The following is a 23,774-nucleotide window of genomic DNA, read 5'->3' on the forward strand; positions in this document are numbered from 1 at the left end:
TCCCCCACTTCGCCAATGAGGAACTGAGGCATGGTCTTCCCCAAGGGCCTCCCAGCCCCCTGGCGACAGCCCAGACCACGGCCCCGTGGGGCTCAGCTAGGGCTTTCTTCCCCAGACCCAGCCCTCAGCTGGATTCCCCTCCCCAGCCCACCTTGTTCTGGGGAGGGCAGGGGGGTGGGTCTAAGGCCTGGAAGATTGATTGCCGAGGTACCTTTGGTTCTGTTAACTCTGTTTCCCCATTAACTTGCTCAGTGACCTTGAGTGGAGGACAAACATTTGGGGCCTGGTCCTCCCCATCTGGCTGGGACCTCGGTTCTCATGGCCGAGCTGCTGATACACCTGCTGCTGGGAGTAGAGTGAAGTCCTGTTGTGGCAGGGCTCTGGCGGGGGTGGCATTCGGCGGTGGGGTGGGGGGGCGGGCTGTGACTTCCTCAAGGCTCTGCATATTGGGGAGACGGCTGCTTGTCAGTCACCCTCTACTGCCCCCAGCCCCGCTCCTGGCCTCTGTGAGGCCAAACTGTCCTCGTTCTCCAACTACGGTGTGGGAGGTCAAGGTCACGCCCACGTGGCTCTGTAGCAGAGTGTGTGTGAGCTGTTGTCTCTGGGGCTACACCACCTGGAGTTGAAGCCCAGCTCCCCCACTTGGTACAGGATGACCTTGGGGATGTCCTACAACCTCTCCTTGCCTCAGTCCCTTTATCTCCAAAGGAGAATAGTAATAGGGATCCTGCCTCATAGGGTTGTTGTGCAGATTAAATGAGTTAATAACCATAGAATATTTAAGATGGTACTTGGAATGCAGTAAGCACTGAAGCAGTGTTATTCATAGGGGAGGAAGTAGCATTCATGGAGCATCTGCAGGTGCCCAGGATGGTTCCTCTTATCCTTACTGGGAACCCAAACCCAGGCATGTGACTCCTGTACCACGTGCCCTGCCTTCCTGGCCTCCTTCCCAAAAGAGCCGTTAGCTAAACCCTCCTCGTTTACCCACGTGGGAGACCACGGAGCACGTCAGAAGTTCGGCCGGGACGGCATGTCAGATCTCCGACCTCCGGTTGAGTGAATATCCTTGCGCTGAAGCTTTCTGGAGTTGTTGGCGCATGGCTCACTGAAAAGTCCCACCTGCAGAGTGCTTGCCCGCTTCAGACCATTCATAAATGAATCAGTTAAGCCCATGCATATGCCACACGACCGTGGAAGGTGTGCCACCCTCAGGAGACAGCAGGGGCGTGTGCATCACTGAGGCTTTAGACTTGAGCAGCCCTGAGTCAGAATCCTACCAACTTCACCTCCGCTCTGGGGACCCTCGCTCGGCAAGTCCTCAACTCTCGCAGCCTGTTTCTCTGCCTATAAAATGCAGCAGCAATGTGGTCCTCCAGGAGCTGCTGTGAGGATTCAGGGAGCCCTGCTCAACGTGCCAAGGGGCCCACCAGGCCCTCCCTCTGGGAGCTCACTCTTCCGGGGTGTCCAGTGCAGGCAGGGAGCGGAGGGGGGAATACACACACACACACTCACAACCACCAGGGCACCAGGACCCAGCACAACCTAGCATTTCCCACAGTGAGGTGGTGACCGATGCCCCTTTCTCCCTCCCCTCCCCAACTCTGTTTTCCTCTCTCCCTCACCTGTTCTCCATCTTCCCCTTCCCCCTCTCTCCCATACAGCCTCACAGATGCCTGAAACCGGATCCCTAAGGGGCTGTCACGGGGCCTTTTGCTTCCCCAAACTTGTCCTTTCATTTGTGAAATGGGCAGCGTTGGGGATAAGAGGGTAAGAACTTAGATTCTGTGAACTTCAGCCTCTTCAAGGCGAGACTGCCTGTGATTCCATAATTCGGGGCCCTTGGGCTCAGCTGAGGGCAGACAGGGGCCTGGTACACGGTCAGGGTGGGGTCTAGAGTGGCTCCTGCCACGTGACCCACATTCTGAGCCCAGCAGAGACCCCAGCCGACTGTCTTGCTTCAAGCCTGGGCTCTTCCCATTGCACTGTATTCTGCCTATTAGCCGGAAACAGCAACAGTAAACCTTATACAGAACTCTCTAGAGAAAAATCACGTGAGCATATATGCAAATCATCCTGCATATCACATGCAAATAGACTCCTGGCTCTTTCCATCTTGGCTTTGTGGAAAGGGCACCACTCTGAAGCCAGTAGAACTGGACCTGAATCCCAGCCAGGCCCCTGTGAGACACTCAGCAAGTGTCTCACCCTCACTTTGTTTCCCTGTCTGCAAAACAGAGCCAGTGTAATTACAGGTCAACCCATCACTGGTCCATATTTTATTCATTCCTTTCTCATATATCTATTGAGGACTTTCCAGGCCCCAGTGCTGAGCTAGGCACTGACAAAATCATCGTAAAAATGTAGAGCTGTCCTTGCCCTCCTGGAGCTCACAGGCTGGAGAGAAAACAGATTTGCACAGCGGATGCAAGCCTCAGTCCCCCAAACTCAGAGGTACTGGAAATATGACTTTCCTTACTTTTCTAAAACTGAACTCAGTTTCCATTTTGAGGCACCATTCTGCCAGGGGCCAGAAACTTAATGTCAGTCATTTTGGTGCCACCTTTCCCCAAGATTGTGTGATTTAAGCCAAGATTATTGATGCTCCTGGGGGCGGTAGACAAATAGTCTTGTCATCAGTGTCATCATCTATCCACACGGCTTCCCCTCCATCAGCGGCTTCCCCGTGACTCTCTGGGCTTTGGTCACTGCAGAGCCCCTGCAGGTCACCACCATGTCAGACCCTGCCTCCTGACTGCAGGCCTCTTTTATATTTGCTGGCACTCTGCTGGGTCTGTGCCCCTATTGCCACCTTGTCACCCTTTGGGACATCTGTCCATTATTATAACTTCCCTCCAAACCACATTCCATGCTGTAGCCAGGGGAAACTCTCCAAAGCCCAGATCTGACCCTAACCTTGCAATGGCTCTCCTGTGCCCTTTATATTCTTCAGCAGGACTAACAAGTCCCCACTTACCTCTCCCGCTTCTCTCTCAACATCCTCCCAGCCTCACACCTTCAACCAAACCAAATGAGAGCAATGAGTAAACAACAGACTTCCTATGTGCCAGACACTTTGCTAACATTAACTCACTGACATCCTCACAATAACTCACATGGTAGTTATTATTATTATTTTCTTCGTAACTGAAGAGGAAACTGAGGAACCAAGAGCTTAAGACCACACAGCTAGTCCAGTTTCAGAGTCTGTGCCTTTCTTTCTTTCTTTCTTTCTTTCTTTCTTTTCTTTCTTTCTTTCTTTCTTCCTTCCTTCCTTTTTGGCTGCGTTAGGTCTTCATTGCTGCGCACAGGTTTTCTCTAGCTGTGGCAAGCGGAGGCTACTCTTCGTTGCAGTACGTGAGCTTTTCGTTGCGGCGTGCAGTCTTCTTATTGCGGTGGCTTCTCTTGTTGCAAAGCATGGGCTCTAGGCATGTGGGCTTAGTAGTTGTGGTGCACGGGCTTAGTTGCTCCGCGTCATGTGGGATCTTCCCGGACCAGGGACCGAACCCGTGTCCCCTGCACTGGCAGGCAGATTCTTAACCACTGCACCACCGGGGAAGTCCCTCAGAGTCTGTGCCTTTAATTACAAAGCTATGCCCCCTGGAATTGAAGAGCTCTAGCAAACAGGCTGTCTTCTTTCTCACCTCCCAGCCTTTGTGTAAGACCCTCCCTCCCTGGGACACTGTCCCCTGGCACCCCTTTCATCTGGCTCACTCTACTCATCCTTTAAGTTGCCATGGCCTCTTCCTGACCCCCAGGCTGGGTCAGGAGCCCCCTGAGTTCCCAGAGCTCCCTGTGCTGTTCCCACCAGAGCCTTTGCCAGTGGGTACAGTGGGGGCTGCTTTCTCTCCATGCACCCTTTGAGCAGGAACCTCTCATGCATCTTGGAATGCCGAGCTCATGGCAGGGACCTGGCCCTGCGAATGTTTGTGCAATGAGTGATTATGAGCACAACTAACCCTCTACAGTAAGTCTCCTACATATGAATGACCTCCGTTCTGAGAGTACGTTCTTAAGTCCAATTTGTTCATAAGTCCAACAAAATTAGCCTAGGTACCCAACTGGCACAATTGGGTACAATTGGCCATAGAGTACTGTACTATAATAGGTTTATAATACTTTTCACACAAATAATACATAACAAACAAATGCGAAAAATAAAGAAAACATTTTAAATCTTACAGTACCGTACCTTGAAAAGTACAGTAGTACAGTACAACAGCTGGCATCCATGGGGCTGGCATCTAGTGAACAGGCAAGAAGAGTTACTGACTGGAGGAGGGAGAGGAGGTGGGAGATGGTAGAGCTGAAGGATCGTCAGCGATAGGACACGGAGGGCGAGCTGCAATGTCACTCACACCTGACGCTGATGGCACAGGTTCTGGTTCCTTGCTGGGTTCAATTTTGTTTACCCTCTTGAAAAAATGATCCAGTGGTATCTGGGTAGTAGCTCTTTTTCTTCTCATCGTAGATGACATGGTAGCATTGGATTGCATTCTGAACTGTTGCTGCAACCTTCCTGTACCATTCTACATTCAGGTCCTGTGCCTCAAAAACTAACAGTGCCTCCTCAAATAAAGAAAATCCCCTTGCCATTTCTTGTGTCGTGCATCTCTTCAGTTCTTCCGTTACTTCTTCTTCCTCTTGTCTCTCTTTGTCCTTTCTGTGGGCCTCCAGTTCCATCAGGTCTTCATTAGTAAGCTCCTCATGTTACACAGCAAGTTCAATGAAGTCATCCTCTTGCAAATCTAGCCTGAAATAAAGATACTGTACTACCGTACTCTATACAGTACTGTACAGTAGAGTATACAAAAGCATAGCTACTTGTAGAGGATGCGCGCACATGACAGTGTGCATGTGAACTAACTTATATGATTGGACATTTGAACGCACGTTCGCATCTTTGAAAGTTCGCAACTTGAAGGTTCGAATGTAGGGGACTTACCGTACTTTATTAAGGTTGAATGAATTCCTGGGACCAATCTATCAATAGGCATTTATTAGGCACCTGCTGTGTGCCTCGCGCTGAACCAAGTATACTGGGAGAAATAACAGTAATGGATGTTCAGTTGTGGTTTGCCTGGCGAGGGTCATCGTGGCCAGGCGAGGTCGGAAGGGCAGTGAGGTCTGCCGCCCAGCTTTCACTTCAGATCCTCTGCCACTTTTCCTTCTTCTCCTCCAGCCTCGCTAGCCTCCAGCCCTGCTTTCCACCTTCCTGATTACATTGGTTCAAAGGAAAGGACCTGCAAACTTGTTTACTTAAGGGGCAGAGACTGATCTTTAGGGGGTGGATTGTGTCTCCCAGTAGGAGAGAGATGATTCTCCTCACTTAACAGATGAGAATTCTGCTACTCTGGGGGAGAGGAATGAAGTAGATGGAATCATAGGCTGTTGGTGTGGGTTGCATCCTTGGGAACCCCTGGATTCTTTCTTCTAAATTTATCAATGAACCAAAACTAGAACCCCAGTTCTCTAACTGCGGGTTTGTTGGCTTCTCCAATTGAGTATCCTTGTCCCCAAATCCCATAGTCAGTCAACTTCGCAGACAAGGACTCCTGGTTCTAAACTGCATTCTATTTTTTACTACTCCACTGCCTTTCAACCTTTGATCTGAGTGAGTTTATGAGAGCACATCACAGTGTTCAGGCGCTGTGTCAGGCAGTCAAGATGCAGGGGTTCTAACCCTGTCCCACATCAGTCTTCCAGATTCAGTGTTGTTACCTCTGTATCAAGACGAGGAAACTGGTCAGAGAAAGCTAACAACTGGTGAAGAGTCACAGGCAGGTCCCCAGGTCCACACGCTCTCTGCTTCCTCGGTCCATGCCGTGCTTGGGCCCATAGTGGGGGATGGCATTTCCTCTCCACTCTGACTTTCTCCGACATTCCTCCTCATACTTCTCTTCACTTACCACCCCCTCCCACACCAAATACAAGTGGAAAATCTCCTCCTAGTTTCCTGATCAATAGGAAAGACTCCTGTTGAACAGTATCTGACCTCAAGCCAAGAAATGAGTCTAAAACCTCTGCTTTCCCTGCCCCATACTCACTCTGGGTGGCTGCAGCCTCCGGTCTGGCTTTGTTTCCTCTCATCCTTTTATTAGCTGCCTCATCGGCAGCCCAATTAATCTGCTCATCTGTGAAGGAGGATGGCTCACAATGAGCTCCTCCGTTTCCAGAAGCCATCCTCTGAGGCAGCACGGCCAGGCCCTGAGCACAGGCTGGCTCCTTGATAAAGGGCTGCCCCAGGAGCCAGGGTCAATTAGTGGACAGATTAAGCAATTACTAGCCCCTAACAAGGGTGCCTGGCATCATTACCCTGCCTGTTTACTGGCAAACTACAGCTTTCATATGAAGACCAACAAATAAATTAGGGCATCTGGTCGACTGCCGCTTCGGCGGCGAAGTAAATGATGTCCAACTGGCTCTCGGCTGCCCGTGGATTCTCAGCCCCGGCCTAATGAAAAGCCCAAGATGTCCCTCACTGGCCATGGCAGCTCTGGAATGTGCCTCTGAGCGACTTATCATTCCAAGGCCTAAGTGCCTGCCGCTGGGCCTGTGGCTCGTTCTTAGTTACCCCGCTGCTTCCTCCTGTCTGGCTGTCAAAACCTACTTATCTTTCAGGGCCCAGCTCAAAAGCTTCTTTCTCCTTGATGCCTTTCCTGCTCTCTCCAGCAGGAGAGGAGTTCTCCTTCTGTACTTTGGGAGGGTTTTGTACTCTCCTGTCACTTTCCAGCATTACAGGAATTTCATGGAATGTCAGAGCTCCATTTAGCCTACTTTTCTCGGGTCTCTGATGAATAAGTAGAAATGTGGAGGAAAGGAGGGACAAGGCAAGGACTCAGTTCTTGTTTTCTCACCCGCTCTCCTGTAGATATATGCGGGCCATCGCCAGGATATCAACGACAGCAGTGACAGTCAGGTTTGCCCTTCAGGACAATCCCTCTGGCTATAGTGATGAGGGCTCATTCTAGAGGTGGCTGCTGTCACCTAAGTCAGATGTGGTTGTTCTCATCCAGGCCAAGTATGATGGTGGCTTAGAATAGAAGAGAGGCAGAGGGATGGAGATGAAGGGCAGATTTGCTAGCTTCAAGGAAGAGACTTGGAGACCCCCTGAATGTGGGAGGAGGGTCATGGAGAGTTCAACTCTTCTAAATCTGGTGACCTGAAGGCGAGGTAGTTGTTGGTGCCAGTGAGAAGCAGAGAGGGCAGCCAGCCCCAGAGTCTGGGAACAGAGGACCCTCAAAGCGGGGAAAGGAGCAGGCTTGGGGGCATTGACAAAACCTCCCTGTCCTCTTGTGACTTCTCCTTTGTGTTTCCTGGTGCACCCATCAGCCGCTTGGGGACTGAGACCCCTAAGGTCCCTGACTCCATCGTCATCCAGTCTGATGGCAGCCTTTAGCCAACAGCGCGTCCATTAGGGAGCAGCTCTAAAGTTATTGTTTACAGTTATCTTGCCTCTCCCCCATCTCTGTCTGTCAAGACCCAGGGGCCCCTCCAAGGCACAGCTCATATGCTGTCTTTTCCTGGAGGCCCACCCTGTGCTCTTTAGCAAGACATGCTCTCCCCCAGCCCATGAGCTTCAATATTACATCTTGAACTGTCTCTTGGAAACAGAGATATTATTTGTAAAATTCACTGGGCAACACCTAATCCACAGCCGTACATTCACAGTGGCTAACAACATAGGCCCAAATCACCTGTTGAGCTGTGTTTTCCCAGCTGAGGGACATGTGCTCCTCCTTCCTGAAACACTTTGAGGTTAACCCAGGTGCTTCTCTTTCTCCAGGGATCATTGACTTCCTCATAAGCCAGCACCCTATTGCTCGTGCCCTACGGGAACACCTGGTCTTCAAGATTGCACCCATGCTCAACCCTGATGGCGTCTACCTGGGCAATTACAGGTGAGGGACGGGAGAGAATGCTTGGATGGTGGTGTGGAAGGAAGAAGAAAAAGGGGATAGGTTTTTGAGGAAGAATTTTCAGACTACCCATGAGTTCATTAGAGGAAGTTTCACCCTGGCCCTTGAGAATATGACTAATGGGCCTTGGCTGTTTCGTTCACAGTCACCTGAGGTCACTTGCTGGAGTTTTCTGGGCAGCTTGCCGGACCAGGAATCAGGGGACTTAATATCAGTTTTGGCACCTACTTCCTGCGTAACCTTGGGGAATTCACTTTCCCTCTCTGATGCCTTGCAGTTTCTCTTGCATAATTAAGACAATAATTACTAACCTGGCAGGGCACTTGTGAGCATCAAAGGAAACGGTGGCAATGAACGTGCTTTGCAGAATATCATATGGTGGTGATAAGGGTTACTTGTTTTGTTTCCGGGTTTCTTCTTGGAGATTATTAATGAATGAGAGTAGCATCCCAGACCACGTGAACGGCATTTTGATTTGGTGTGGGCATACCGGCTAGCCCCACACTCACTCAGGCACTCACATCTTGAGCTCTTTCTCCTGGCTTAGCACCATAATTTACAGCCGAAAATTCCACTACCCGGGGAACCATCTGCTGAGAGAATATTGAATCCTCTGAGAGTGTTATTACCCTTATTTCACGGTTGAGGCAACAGACTGGCCCAAAGTCATACAACCAGTAAATCATTGACTATCTAACTTCACTGCCTAAATTATACAGCTTGAGAGTTGATTAGTCCCACAACTCTCAAGGTAACATTCAAACTCCCCGGCTTTGACGCAAAGCTGTGTGTGACCCGGTGCCTCACCTCCCACCCTCTGGTCATAGAACTGTTGCTCTGCTCACGCTAAGGGAGGCCTGGTTCCTTACACAAGTCCTGTTGGTGCCTGATACCTTACCTTCATAAAGACCCTCTGTCCAGAACCTCCTGGTCCCTTCCTCATTTCACTAACCCTTGCTCACAGCTCAGCTCATGCCTCTTCTTCTAGAAAACATTCTGCAAACCCCCAAACAGAATTGGTCCTTCCCTTCTCTGAGCTCCCACAGGCCTGGCTACTGAACATGTCTTATCCTATTGCATGGACCCCACTGGTCCTAAAGCCACCAGAGGGAAAGCACTGAGCCTTAATGGTCCTTGTGTCCCCGGTGCCTGTCAGCAGGGATCAGCACATAGTAGATGCTCAAAAAGAATTTGGTGGATATGAGAGAAGGAAAGGGATGACTTTACTGAGGAAGGCGCTGAGGCTCGGGTATGAGATGGGACTTGCCCAAGTTCAGTGGCAGAGCTCAGACCAGAACCCACATCGCCTGACATCCCATCAGGCCCATTTTAAACAGAGCTGGTTTCATGCTTTTCCAGAATGTGACAGTTGGGTCCACAGGGGCTTCCCAGTACCCCTGGGTATGAGTTAGAGAGAACCCACGGGATGCATGATGCCTTAATTAAAGACAGTTTTGCTTCCTCTCTTAACTGGCTCAAGTGATGGCTCATTAGCCCTGGCAGGTTTTATGGCTGCTGCAGGCCTGGGAGCAGTGCCTTTCCACCTTCGCTGGACAGAATACACTGTTAGTGATAATGTTGGTGGAAGGACCATTTGATTGATGTTAACGTTTATGTTTAATTACAAGAGCGGCCGTGGTCAGAGAGAGGTCAGGACTGTTCACTACACACACTTATTTATGTCATCATCTGCTGTCCCGGGATGACCAGTTGGAAAGAGGTCTGTGACCTTGGCCAAAATGCCTCCCCTCCCTGGGCTTCAGATGGCCAGGGGGCTGGTGCTGGGAAGCTGGCTGCTTCCTACATGCCCTCAAGCTGTCCAAATTTTGTGATTTGGGGATTTCAGGATAAAAGAGCTCCACTCCTCAGAAACGGTTCTGTACCGAAGTTTAAAAGCCCCGCGTTCTCCTAGTGAGAATGTGTGATTCTCGTTATGAGAGTTGAAGAAAATCTCTAACCACAGGCATGAGTCCTGTTGCTAAAATAGCTGAGTAGCAACAAAGAGCCTATCGTGAGAATTCACCATTCAAGTCTGGGAGAATGTAAAAAGTAGTGATCAAGACTCCAGATGGATAACTTCAAGGTGCCTTAGAGGTCCTGTAGGCCAGCCCCAGCACGGTGTCCCGTGGTTTGGCTGGGACTTGTCCAGGCATTATGGGGGAAGAAAGATTTGGAGTTCAAGTGAATTTGTGAAACACAGAGTTAAGCAAAATTAAACAAGTTCTTTCACAATAAAACTTTTCAGTTTTTATTTTTTGCGGTACGCGGGCCTCTCACTGTTGTGGCCTCTCCCGTTGCGGAGCACAGGCTCCGGACGCGCAGGTCCAGCGGCCATGGCTCATGGGCCCAGCCGTTCCGTGGCATGTGGGACCTTCCTGGACCAGGGCACAAACCCATGTCCCCTGCATCGGCAGGCGGACTCTCAACCACTGCGCCACCAGGGAAGCCCAAATTTTCAGTTTTGAATATGCTAATAAACGGGAATCCCAAGAGGGGAATATAGTGTCCAGTGTTCCCCAGAGGAACCCTTTTCCTAAAGAGCTCACTACCCCTCCAGCCCTTCACCCGCTCCACCACTACCCCGTCCCCAGAGGCGGCAGGGTTTCTGAAACCCAATCTGGGAAAGGCCACTACGAGAATTCCGCTTGCCACCCAGCACCGTGTGTCAGGCGTTCACACACTTATTTGATCCTCATAGCAACTCTATGGAGGAGGGTCTCTGAAGCTTTCTCTGCTCGCAGATAATAAAAACCTAGTCCGATTAGCGTGAGTACAGGAGGAAAAGCCAGAGGGAGTCGGGGGGAGGAGCGAAGGACAGAAGGCGGCTGGTGGGAAGGAAGGATGCTTGTCAGAACCTCCGGGCAGCACACAGAACCCCACTCACAGACCGCCTCGCAGCGCTGGGGTCAGCCCCACCTCCATCACGTGCTCCCTGACCTTCACTCTCTACACCTCCCCTCAGGACGTGCAGTCTCTCAAGCCTCAGTGACATTGAATAAATAACCTGCCTTAAGTCGTGTGGCCTGTGAGGAGTGGGCAGGTGTGCAGGCGTGCCCCAGCCGAGCTGTGCTCCTGGGCTGTCCTATACCAGCTGCTGGCATCACACACGCCAGACCCAGTGGAGAGCAGCAGACAGGCCTGTCCTGCAGGCGCCTCTTCTCCCCCGACCCCACTTCCTCTTCCTCCTTCTCCTTCCTCCACATTAAAGAACCATATAATCTAGTCTAGGAAGGAGAGTAAGACTTCCCAGATTTGATCACGCAAAGCTTTTATTTAATAATACAAGTACCGGGCTTCCCTGGTGGCGCAGTGGTTGAGAGTCCGCCTGCCGATGCAGGGGACGTGGGTTCGTGCCCTGGTCCGGGAAGATCCCACATGCCGCGGAGCGGCTGGACCCGTGAGCCGTGGCCGCTGAGCCTGCGCGTCCGGAGCCTGTGCTCCGCAACGGGAGAGGCCACAGCAGGGAGAGGCCCGCGTACAGCAAAAAAAAAGATAATAATAATAATAATAATAATACAAGTACCTATTCCATGGTAGTTATAGTAGAATAGACAAGGTGCACTCTAGCAGTTAATGGCCGATGATGGCAGCTGTCCCATGAGAGAGAATGCATTTTACGTAAGAGAGCAGCAGTGTTTACTTACTAGACTACTGTACGTGCTCCCAGACTCCGGCTTATGGGAGGAGTAGAGAGGGCCAAAGTTACAGCAACCACAGTGCACTCTCCAGTGGCCCTCTAGGACAGTTAGATGGTGTAACGGTAGAAACAGTGATACTACGGCATCTAATAAAAACACAGAACGACTATACCCTCGTCTCACTTACTACACTCCAGCAACACTGGCCATTTTTTTCAGTTCAGGCCTGAGGTTTAATGCCACTTCACAGACTGGCCTGCCTAGATTCTCCAAAATAAATTCGGTCTCCCATTACACTCTTTCAGAGCACTCTGTACTGTCCTTTCAGAGCCCTGGCCCCAATTCGTAATCACGTGACTATCTATTTAATGACTGTCTCCACCTCTAGACTATAAACTCCGTGAAGTCAGGACTTCATCCCCAAAGCCTGGCGTGGTGCCCAGCATAGAACTGGCCTTTGATATATATTATCTGAATGAATACATACACACCACAGCAGTGTTTCGCAACTGTGCCATGGCACGGAGCTCCAGTCCCCAGGCAAAGTAGTCATCGCCACATGCCGTCAGCTCCCAACCCTTTACTTTCAGCAACACGGCCTCCTAACCCCAGTTGTTTTGATTTTATGCTGTTGTGACATAAATACTATGATGAGCTGCTGTAATGATTTAGTGAACTCTGGGTTCAGAGACACACTTTGTTATTGTATATTACATCTAAAAACCACCTTTCATCATTACCGCGACTCTCTGAGAAAGTCAGTTTTTATTGTACCCATTTGAGCAAAGGGGAAACCAAGTCTGCAGAGGTGAAGAGCCCGTTCAAGGTCCTATGGTGTGTCCAGGACTCTCCACACTCCCAGACACTGCCTGTGCCTTAGAAGCTGGAGGTGGAAGCAGAGAACTAGCAGTCTAACTTTCCCCGCTCTCCTGAGTCTTCTAGTCTTGGGGCAAGACACTTCTCTCCCCTGACCTCAGTGTCCCCCTGCCCTGTTGGAAGAGGAAAATGAAGTGAAAGGCACGCTTCGTCATTTAGTAGAAGTACTAGGGAGAGGCTCTGTCAAGAATGGTACAGCGGGGCTTCCCTGGTGGCGCAGTGGTTGAGAGTCCGCCTGCCGATGCAGGGGATATGGGTTCACGCCCCGGTCCGGGAGGATCCCACATGCCGCGGAGCTGCTGGGCCCGTGAGCCATGGCTGCTGAGCCTGCACGTCCGGAGCCTGTGCTCCGCACGGGAGAGGACACAGCAGTGAGAGCCCCGCGTACCGCAAAAAAAAAAAAAAAAAAAAAAAGAATGGTACAGCTATAGCATGGATGAACCTTGGGGACATTATGCTAAGTGTAATAAGCCAGACACAAAAAGACAGATTTTTTTATGATTCCACTAATATGAAGTACTTAGAGTAGTCAAAATCATAGAGACAGAAAGTGGAATGGTGATTTCCAGGGGCTGGGTTGAGGAGCGGGGAAGAGAGTTATTGTTTAATGGGTGTAGAGTTTCGGTTTTACGAGATGGAGAGAGTTTTGGAGATGGTTGCACAACATTATGAATACTTAATACTGCTGAATTGTACACTTAAAAATGATGAAAATGGTAAATTTTATGTTATGTGTATTTTATCACAATAAAAAAATAATGGTATGACTTATCAATGCAATTTGAGCATCTTTGGAGAGTTCTAGGGGTATCTCGGGGCTAGGAGCTTTGAGGGATGAACGCTGTAACTTCAGGTGTCAGAGAGCCAAGAGCTACAAGGCAGTGGTTGGAAGGTCTTTGGGGTCGGGGGTGATGGGCCGAGTCAGGCTATGGCGGCTGGCGATTCTCACTGTGCTGCAGTAGGTGTGGCTGGTCCCACACAGTGCGACTCTTGCTCTCTCTCTCTCTGCCACGTTCTCCTCCCCATCACTTCCATTACAGAGGAGACAACCTCCATCCCCACCTGTACCCCGCTGCGCCTGTGTGATGTGCAAGGTGCCTTGCATTTGGAAAACAGACTCTTCATCTCCATATGACAATATGAAACTCTGCATCGGGTCTGCATTTCTTAATTAGGTGCTTGTCATTGTGTATTCCATAGAGCCACGTATAAGTAAATAGTCATAGACCTTTGAATAAATTTATTGGTTTTATTTATGTTTTTGGGCATAAAAATCTATAATTACCAGGTACAGCCTCCATATAACCGGTATTTAATGACAATTACTTTTTGTTACCATAGAAATGAGTCCAAAGTTGTTACCCATAATTTCTCATTTCCCAAACCTCACACACGCTGAATTGCAATATTACCATAGTAATTGCCTATCAGTCATCATAAAATACGCAGTTACCCAAAGGATAGCAGGATGCTGTGGAATTTCTCATTTTGGGGAAGCCTCAGTGCTTCTTGGGAGTGTGGAGGTGGGGGAGAGGAGTAGACCTCCATGGGTGGTGTAGAAATGATTCAGCTTTATCGCATGACACTGCAGACCCTGTAGTGGAAACGGATGCTGCTACGACCCGCAGACTCGCAACGCATCATGCCTCTCCGCCCTGGTGAGCCTCACGTAGCAAAGAATGCTCCAGCGCAGTAAATCCAGTTTAACTAAGGTTTGTCGGGGGCCTGCTGAGTGTCGGTCCCTGTGCTACGCCTTAGGGAAGCAGATGGAAATCAGAGGCGGTCCTTGGCAATAAGAAGCCCAGTGTTTGTACTAGAGGCGTGAGTGTGAGGCTGTGGAGGCCTAGGCATAATCAGAGCTAATGTCTAAGTGCCTACTAACCACACATTATACATATCATCTCCTCTGACCTCACAACAGCCCTGAGGTGGAGGTAGTATTATGGCCCCTTTTTAATTAGAAAAGCAAATTGAGGCCCAGAAACACCAAGGAACTTGCCCCACGTCCCCCAGCAGGAAGGTTACGAATCCAGGCAGGCCAACCCTGGCCTGCTACAGATTCATCCCCCTGCTACACTGTATCCTGAAAGCAGGGAGTGCTTCCTTCTGACTGGGGGTGACGAGGGCGGGTTTTTGAAGGGCGGATGGTATATAGGAGTTCACCAGACATAAAAGGAGATAAGGAGAGATTTGCACAGCAAACATCATTAAGTATGGCAGAGGGTGAAACATCAGAGGAAGTATTTCCAACACGCACACATACATGCACACACACAGACACACACACAGATACACACAGATATACACACCACACGAGACACATACACACACTCACCCACAGACATTGGAACTGACCAACCTTGCCCACCTCAACATCCAAACGGGGAAACATTTTTAACTGTCCAAAATAGAATAGAACATAAAATTAGCTGTGTAAAATACATGTCAATATCCTATTTGTTCTTTGACAGCATAAAACTGCATTTTTCATCAACTAGAAATGGAAACAGAGATCCACTGCAAGTTGCCTCACCAGGCGATATCTGCCAGCCCCTTCTCACTGTGCCTCCTTCCCCACCCAGGCCTCATGTCCCCGCTTGCTGCCTCTCCGTAGCCTCATCAGCCTTGGAGTGGGATGGGAGCTCAAAGACCTTTGTCTAGTGCCCTGCCCAGGGCAGGGAAACCTTAAGAAGTGCTGCACTGCTGACAGCTCTGACTGTTAGGGGGTGTTTATGTCCAGGCTAAACCTGATAGCCCGTCACCTCTGCTTTCTACCCCTGAAAGATTAGTCAGGTCCAGTCCATCTTTTACATAGTAGCCCTTCAGCTGTTTGAGGATTGTGTGTCCCCACTCCTCACTCACTCTACCCCTGCCAGCACCTGTTCTCCAGCCTGAACATCCCCAAAGCCTTACAAATTTTCATATGTAATCTGAAATCCATTCCTCTCCCCGTCCCTACAGCTGTGCTCTGAACATACTCCGGATGTTTGGCGTGGTCTGTATTTGCGGCATGGGGTCCAGGATGGGACAGTTATAATGATGAGAATGATGACGGTGATGATGGTGGTGATGACACTGATGATGACGATGACAGTGGTGCTGATGTTTTTGATGATGATGATAGTGGTGGTGGTGATGATGATGACTAGTTAACATCTATTGAACGTCCTGGGCCTGACCCTATTCTGGGTGTTTTGCATGTATTGTTTAATTCTCAGAACAACTCTCATTATTCTCATTTTACAGATGAGGAGACTGTGAGGAGACTGAGGTAGATTAGGTAACTCCCTTAAGTTCATAGAGCTAGCTAGTGGCATAGGAGAAGGAAGGGACCACCACAGCCTAATTCTGGGGATGTATTTCTCCTGGCACAGCCTACATGCCCATCGCTATCTGACACTGAGCTCTCGTCAACCTAAATCTTTCCACTTGCGTTCCTGCTAAGTCACAACCCTCACCCCCCCACCCCACCTCCTCTGAGAACCTTACAAGGAGGCATGGACTGGGCAGAAATCATGCTGCCTTTTTGAACAAAGAGGAAACCAGGCCACAGAGAGGCTAAGTAACTTGCTCAAGGTCACACAGGGAGTGAGCCACATAGTTATTTAAGATGAAACGCAAGTGACGCAGGGGCCAGACAAAGCCTTACCTCCCAGAGCCTCTCTCCCGCTTTATGTAATCTGCGTGATGTTTCTACAGAGGCTGAAAGGACACTGGGGCAGGCAGCATAATCAGGTGTCTAACCCACGAGTGCACACGGCTAAAACCAATTATTCAAATGAGCTTCCCAGCCAGGTTCCTCAGAAAAGTCCAGATGGCTAGATGTCTACGGAGGCAGTTCCCCATCTCTGTCCCCGCAAGCAGCTGAATAGCCTTTCAAAGTTAGAGTTGATAGTGAGTTGATTTTAATAACTGATTCTACAGTGAAGACAGGCCTCTGAGGAGACAGTGAGCCAGAATTAGTGGCTGGGGAGTCCGGAGGAGCAAAACAATATGATAGAATCAAGAACTTTATCGTTCCCGGTCTTAGTTCCTAAACCGCTGCTGGAATAGTGTCAGTTCTCTATGTGCGATCCTTCCGGGGCTCCCCATTGACCATCAGAAGCAGCCTATCCTCTTTAGCCTGGTCTTCAAGGCGGACACAGCATCCAGGAAGCTCCTCCTCCTTCATCTCCCACTGTCCGCCTTGCCCTGTGCGCAAACGCTCACTCGGCACACACTTCGTCCTGAGCATCCCCAGGGATCTGAGGTGGGCTTGGCCACGTGCTTGCCCTCAAGGAGGAGGCGCTGGTGAGATGACTCCTGAGAGGAGAGTGGGAGTTAGTTGGGTGAAGAGATGAGCAACACATTCTCTACCAAAGGAATAATAATGTTAAATAACAACAGTGATGACAACCATGCAAACATTAATGGAATTATACAAGCTGTCGGACCCTACTCTAATAGTTGTTTTTTTTGTTGTTTTGTTTTTTTACATCTTTATTGGAGTATAATTGCTTTACAATGGTGTGTTAGTTTCTGCTTTATAACAAAGTGAATCAGTTATACATATACATATATCCCCATATCTCCTCCCTCTTGCATCTCCCTCCCTCCCACCCTCCCTATCCCACCCCTCTAGGTGGTCACAAAGCACCGAGCTGATCTCCCTGTGCTATGCGGCTGCTTCCCACTAGCTATCTACCTTACGTTTGGTTGTGTATATATGTCCATGCCACTCTCTCACTTTGTCACAGCTTACCCTTCACCCTCCCCATATCCTCAAGTCCATTCTCTAGTAGGTCTGTGTCTTTATTCCTGTCTTACCCCTAGGTTCTTCATGACATTTTTTTTCTTAGATTCCATATATATGTGTTAGCATACGGTATTTGTCTTTCTCTTTCTGACTTACTTCACTCTGTGTGACAGACTCTAGGTCTATCCACCTCATTACAAATAGCTTAATTTCGTTTCTTTTTATGGCTGAGTAATATTCCATTGTATATATGTGCCACATCTTCTTATCCATTCATCCGATGATGGACACTTAGGTTGTTTCTGTCTCTGGGCTATTGTAAATAGAGCTGCAGTGAACATTTTGGTACATGACTCTTTTTGAATTTTGGTTTTCTCAGGGTATATGCCCAGTAGTGGGATTGCTGGGTCGTATGGTAGTTCTATTTGTAGTTTTTTAAGGAACCTCCATACTGTTCTCCATAGTGGCTGTTCCATACTGTTCTCCATAGTGGCTCCATAGTGGCCAATTCACATTCCCACCAGCAGTGCAAGAGGGTTCCCTTTTCTCCACACCCTCTCCAGCATTTATTGCCTCTAGATTATTTGATGATGGCCATTCTGACCGGTGTGAGATGATATCTCATTGTAGTCTAATAGTTTTTAATGTATTATTCCCACTGGACATGTAGGGGTCATAACTCATCATGCTCTTTCTCCCACTCTCAGCCTACTTCCACCAATGTAGGAGGAGATACCGGGGTCAGAAAGATAGAGGTCAGAATATTAGCTTCATTATTGAAAAAAGCAGAATTTGCAAGGCATGGCTTATATCTGTGACCAAAATTGACCTCCTTATACGTCACCCCAAAATTCAACTTCCCCACCAGCCACAAGCTGAGTGGGAAGGAAGCTGCCTCCCAGAAGGCACACCAAGTGGAGGAGAGGAGGACAGAATGGACCCTCCCTGCAGGGTCACAGATCCAAACAAGCTGTGCCAGGAGGGCCAGGCCCAACAGTCTCTGCTCCTTGTATCAGGTTGACCCGCCAGATAAGTTCCATCCCCTCCCTTGGGAAGAAGATGCGAGGGGATGGAGATGAAGAGCCATTCTCCTGATTCCTGGGGACTAAAAGTCCCCATTGGGATTGAAAGCAAAGGGGGGTTTCTCCCAACAACCCCATGAAACTATGAAGTAGGTTCTAATATTATCCTCAGTTTACAGACAAGGAAATTGAAGCACATAGAGCAGTGAACTCACTTGCCCAAGGTCCCACGTGAGGGAGATCCAGGAGTCAAAACCAGAGAGCTGACTCGAAGCCCAAGTGCTCAGCCTCTGAGCCCTGCTGCCTGAACCCCGAGTGAACAGGAGCCCTGAGCCCACTACCAGGTGGTCTGGCATGGCTAGTGCACATGGTCAGGACTGCAGCCTATGGTGTAGGTTCACACACTGCACAAAGGCTAAGAGAGCAGATGGAGGCTGACGAGCCTTGCCACTTGGAGATGTTGCACCAGCCCGCAGAAGGGTGTGCCTTTTTGTAACTAGCTCATAGGACATACAATGTGCAAGCCTTGCATGGTGTACAGGCTGGGGGACATGATGCAAGAAGCTTAAGGAATAAGTTGGGACTAGTTTGTGGAGGACCCTGAGTGTCATACCAAGATGAAATCATAAGACCAGCTAACACGTGTATAGCGCTTATGTCAAGCAAGACGGTGTCCCCAGCATTTACACGGCTGATCTCATTTAATCCTTTTAACAACCCTCTGAGGTAGGCGGAATCCACATTTTGCAGATCAGGGCTGAGGCACAGAGAGGTTAAGCCACCAGCTAATCCACGGGCCCTCCAGGGTCTTACCCAGGCAGTGTGGCTCTGGAGTCCACACTCACAACCTACGCCGCTTCTCAGGCTCAGACCAGGTGGGCGAGGGTCTCGCCAGCTCCCAGATCTGTGAAGACCTAAAGGACTTTTCTTTCCCTTATGCTTCCTCTGCCTCTTTTCATTAAAGGAATGGAAATAGCCTTCCTAGCCCCAAGGGCCAGTACTGTACACTCCTTTAGAAAACGTGCCCCCTTGGGCCTTTAAAATGGTTCTTTTTACTCTTTGTAAGTGTTCTTACAGAGAAAAAAATAATCCAGTAGTTCTGGAATGGACTTTCAACTCTATCCTTACATAGCTGTGTGACCTTGGCCTCAGTTTCCCCATCTTTGAAATGGGGAGATTGGGTTTTATGGAATCTTGGATCCTTCTATTTGGTGACTGGCTCTCCAAATTGCTTTAAGCCTCAGGGTGGAAATCCCCCCAAGCCCGGGTGTTTGTTGCTGACCAGCAGGAGCCGGAAAGGAGGGGGCTGAATCCCGGAGCACACAATCTCCACGGGAAGGGAGAGGGCGCTCCAATGACGGTTCTCCTTGTCCACCAGGAATAAGCTCCAGGAGAAAGGGCCCCAGGGAGTCTAGTGTTAGAGATGACCCCTTCCCCAGGTGTGGTCTCATCACCCCCTTCTTCAATCCTACCACCTTGCCAGAAGGACCACCACTACAGGGTCAAGACCATGCTGACCCTTGGAGGTCGGAACCCTGAGTGCTCATCCTGGCTCTTTTGTGAAACTTGGGCACGTCCAGGGCCTCCTCCCATGGACATGCAATTTGTGCACTGCACAAAGGCTCCTGGTCAGGGGGTCAAGGTGGGCTGTGACTCTGCTCCCGACCCCACGTCTGGCCAGAACAAGTGACATCATTTTGTACTTCACCCACCCAGAAGGGGCACCCGTTTCTAAATTGTCAGCCTGGAGCGGGGCGGGGGGTGGGGGTGGGCACCTTTTGTCAATTTGCATAAAGGTACCTTTTGTGCTAGGTCCTATTTGAGAGCCAGTTTCCCCATTTAAAAATTAAGGGTGTTGGGACTTCCCTGGTGGCGCAGTGGTTAAGAATCTGCCTGCCAATGCAGGGGACACGGGTTCGAGCCCTGGCCCTGGAAGATCCCACATGCTGCGGAGCAACTAAGCCCATGCGCCACAACTACTGAGCCTGTGTTATAGAGCCTGAGAGCCACAACTACTGAAGCCCACCTGCCTAAAGCCCGTGTTCCGCAACAGGAGAAGCCACCGCAATGAGAAGCCCACACACCACAACGAAGAGTAGCCCCCGCTGCCAGAACTAGAAAAAGCCCGCACGCAACAACAAAGGCCCAACGCAGCCAAAAATAAATAAATTTATTAAAAAAAAAAATTAAGGGTGTTGCATCCACCCCTCACCTCACATGAGTCCCTCTATCAGGCCCTGAGCTGACTCCCAGGGCTGCTAAGAGAGAATAGAGTGATGGTTAAGAGCATCAGCTTTAGAGCTGGGCACGCCAGGTTCAAGTCCTGCCTCTGTCCCTGGTCCTTGCTGAGCTAGGGGCAAATTACTTAACCTTTCTGTTTATTTCCATTTCTTCAGTTTAACTGCGAGTTGGCTGTGTACCTGACACTGGGCTAACACTGAAGACTGGATGGCAAATGAAATTGATTTAGTCTCTGCCCTCCCAGTGCTTTTAGGTCTTTGAGCAAAACATGAATTTGTCCAAGGTCATAAAACTACGCAGTGGTCGATCTGGGACTCAAACCCAAATCCTTCTGAATTGGAACCTATGTAATTATTCATCCTCCTTCTCTGCCTCCACAGCCTGGGTCATATCCTTGCTGCGATCATCTAAGAAGGAATGTGAGGGAAATGCTTTAAATATCTCGGCGGTGGTGATGGGGAGGTGATTGTTATAATTATCCCTTGTGTGTGTGTTTGAGACAAAGGACACTGCCCGCTCCCCTCTGTCTCCACCACAGCAGAGCCCAGCCCACCTGCTAAGCATTTTGCAGGAGCTGTTGATGACAGCTTGTCTGGCATCCTGACACCGGACAATCAATAGAGCTGAAAGGTGCCTCAGGCCAAGGGCAATTGAATCCCAACCTCTTAGTGGCATTAAATAAAGCAATATTTATTTTGCTTTTGGTGCAAATATACTTAATCCAATGCAGCTCATTGATAATGCTGAAAAACTGCTGCGTTTGAGGGACGATTGCATGTGTGCCCCATACATCTCCACTTGTCAACGCCACCCTTCCAGGAGCACACAGCCCTGCCGTGCTCAGGACAAGACTGACCTGGAGGCAGCAAACTGCCTTTTTCTCTACCCTTTAGAGGATATGAAAAGGAAATCACAAGGAGGGGAGTTAAAATCATTGCTCTCATTCCAGTTGCCATTATTGCAACGGGAATGAGGCACAATGCCCTTCACAAGATGGAGCTATTTATTTGCCATTTAAATAATGTTCTCTGGAACCATGTATCCCTGCCATTGGGCAGAAGAGAAGGAGAGAAATACTGGAAGAGCAGACAGAGGAGTAGCCTAGCAACTGGATCACATAGCCTCCTTGATGGCTGGGGGGACCCCAAAGGGTCACTGGGTTCAGTAAGACCTGGGTTTGAATCCCAGCTCTATATTCTAGTAGCTGTCAAGTGACCTTCTCAAAGTCATATCTCTCTTGGATTTTATTTGCTCATTTATAAAATGGGGATAAATACTACCTACCTCACTTGGCTATTGTGAGAGTGTCTAGCATGTAACAAGTGCTTAAATACTTTTCAAAATATGTCTTCAAGTAATTATCTAAACCTTGTTTACAAACCTTCAGGGTATTTGTTCATGCACTTGTGCATCTATTCAATAATCTATTTATTCAATAGATATATTGAACCTTCTCAGCACCTCAGTCTATAGTAGGGAAGTTGGAGTGGAGGTAGGCAAGATGACACAGACATATTCCCTGGCCTCATTGGGCTCACAGTTTGGAAGAAGAAAGAAAAGATACTCAAGAGTATCTCCAACTCAAGAGGAAGAAGTTATATATAAACTTGACTTTCATAAATTTGGATTTTCTAGAATGGTCCTAATGTCAAATATTCAAGATTCTTGGTGCCATAGATAGCCCCACTCATGTCAGAACATGGGTCCTGATTTTGAGCTCACGCAGAAATTTTACCTTGAAAATAAATAGCAGAATAGTAGAGGACCAAGGAGACACAGGCCCAGAGCAGAGACCCCAGATTTCATACTAAGGGACCCTAAAGTGGCAACCATAGGGGTGAGAGCCGGGCATCTGGAGGTCATCTTGTCCATTCCCCTGTCTTTAGGCAGCTGAAACAACTGAAGAGTAAGAACCTGCACCAGCAGTGCCTTCCCAGTGCCTATAGCCCAGGGAAGGACACAGCACAAAACACAAGCATAACACTGTTAGAAATACATAGAATTTCCAAGCTCTCTACTTCCCTCACTTCGCACATACCATGAACTCTGCCTGGCATGCTCTCTCATGTCTTGACTTTGGCAAACTCCCATCTTCTCTTCAAAGCTCTGAGCAATGTGAGAGCTCCTAGAGGCAAGGACTGGGTCTGATGCAAATCTCAAATGTTGGAAAATGCATGTAATTAATGTTAAGATATTGGTAACCCTTAACTATTTGGCATTTCTTTTAAAAACTGTATCAATCCTTTTTCTAGAATATTTTGTTCTCCTTGTATTTCAACTTCACTTTATTCAAAACGTATGCTTCCTCCAAGTCCCTAACATTGGAGGTAAAGTCCAATTATTGATGCTTTTGAATCACTTAATGAGAGAGCTGGAAGAGTCCTCCATGAGTGAAGTATAACACCCTCGTTTTACAGAGAAGAGCATGGAGCCCAGGGGAGGGAGGTGACTTTCCCAAGATGATATAGATATTAGAGGTGAGACCTGTCCCCCAGCCCCTAGCCAGGGCTCCTGCAACTTTACTAAGACGTTTTCTTCAATAAATAGCACTCTTTCTACTGATAGACTGGTTGCCAATACAAGCAGTCTTTAAAAATCATCTCAGAAAAACCCAGCACAGGTACTACTGATTTCAGAGTTCCGCAAATGCTTTAGCTTCTGAAGAGCTCCAGGATTCTTGGGGATTGAGCTGTCTTTGAATCACCAGCCATACTCTGCTTTCATCTGTAGGCTGGATCAAGGAGTGGATCTTTCAGGATCTCTCACCAATAACACTTTTCCTTCAGTTTCAAATCTCACTTTTTTGAATCAGAGAGGCTTCCTGGAAGCAGTATGGCCAGGTGTGAAGACCATGGAGCCCAGGGCCAGGACACCTGGATTCCAGTCTGGACCCTGTGGAGTACAGGTTAGGCGACCTTGGAGGAATGGCTTACCTTCCCCTCTCTGGTCCTCAATGCTCCCACTTGAAAAACGCAATCCACCTGTGTGGCTGGATGGTTGTGAGAACTGTATCATATGAGATAGGAAAATGCTTGGGAAAGAATGAAATGTTCATTCAACAACTAAGTCTTTAATGTCTACTGTAGTCCAGGCTCTTTGTCAGGCACAGGAGTACAAACACAAATAAGACATCATCCTTGCACTTGAGGAATTCATGGTCCAGTGGGGAAGACAGACTCAATAATTACTGTATCTTGTGCTGTAGCCACTCCGATGTGGGAGCAGTGGATGCCAGGAGCAGAGGAAAAGCACCCATCCCACATTTGCGGAGAGTAAGTCAGCAAGCCTTCCTGGAGTAGAAGATATTTAGGTTTAGACAATTTCAACGATACCACAGTCACCA

General features: G+C 48.9%; 1 protein-coding gene across 1 annotated transcript in view; it reads left to right on the forward strand.

The window, feature by feature from the left end:
- Positions 1 to 23,774, forward strand: part of AGBL4 (AGBL carboxypeptidase 4) — a 1,394,453-nt gene that overhangs the window by 1,256,812 nt on the left and 113,867 nt on the right. The window contains exon 8 of the mRNA XM_049700153.1: positions 7,787 to 7,901. Coding sequence (XP_049556110.1) covers positions 7,787 to 7,901 — 115 coding nt within the window. The remainder of the gene's footprint in view (positions 1 to 7,786; positions 7,902 to 23,774) is intronic.

Source organism: Orcinus orca, chromosome 1, assembly GCF_937001465.1.
Source record: "Orcinus orca chromosome 1, mOrcOrc1.1, whole genome shotgun sequence".
NCBI lineage: Eukaryota > Metazoa > Chordata > Mammalia > Artiodactyla > Delphinidae > Orcinus > Orcinus orca.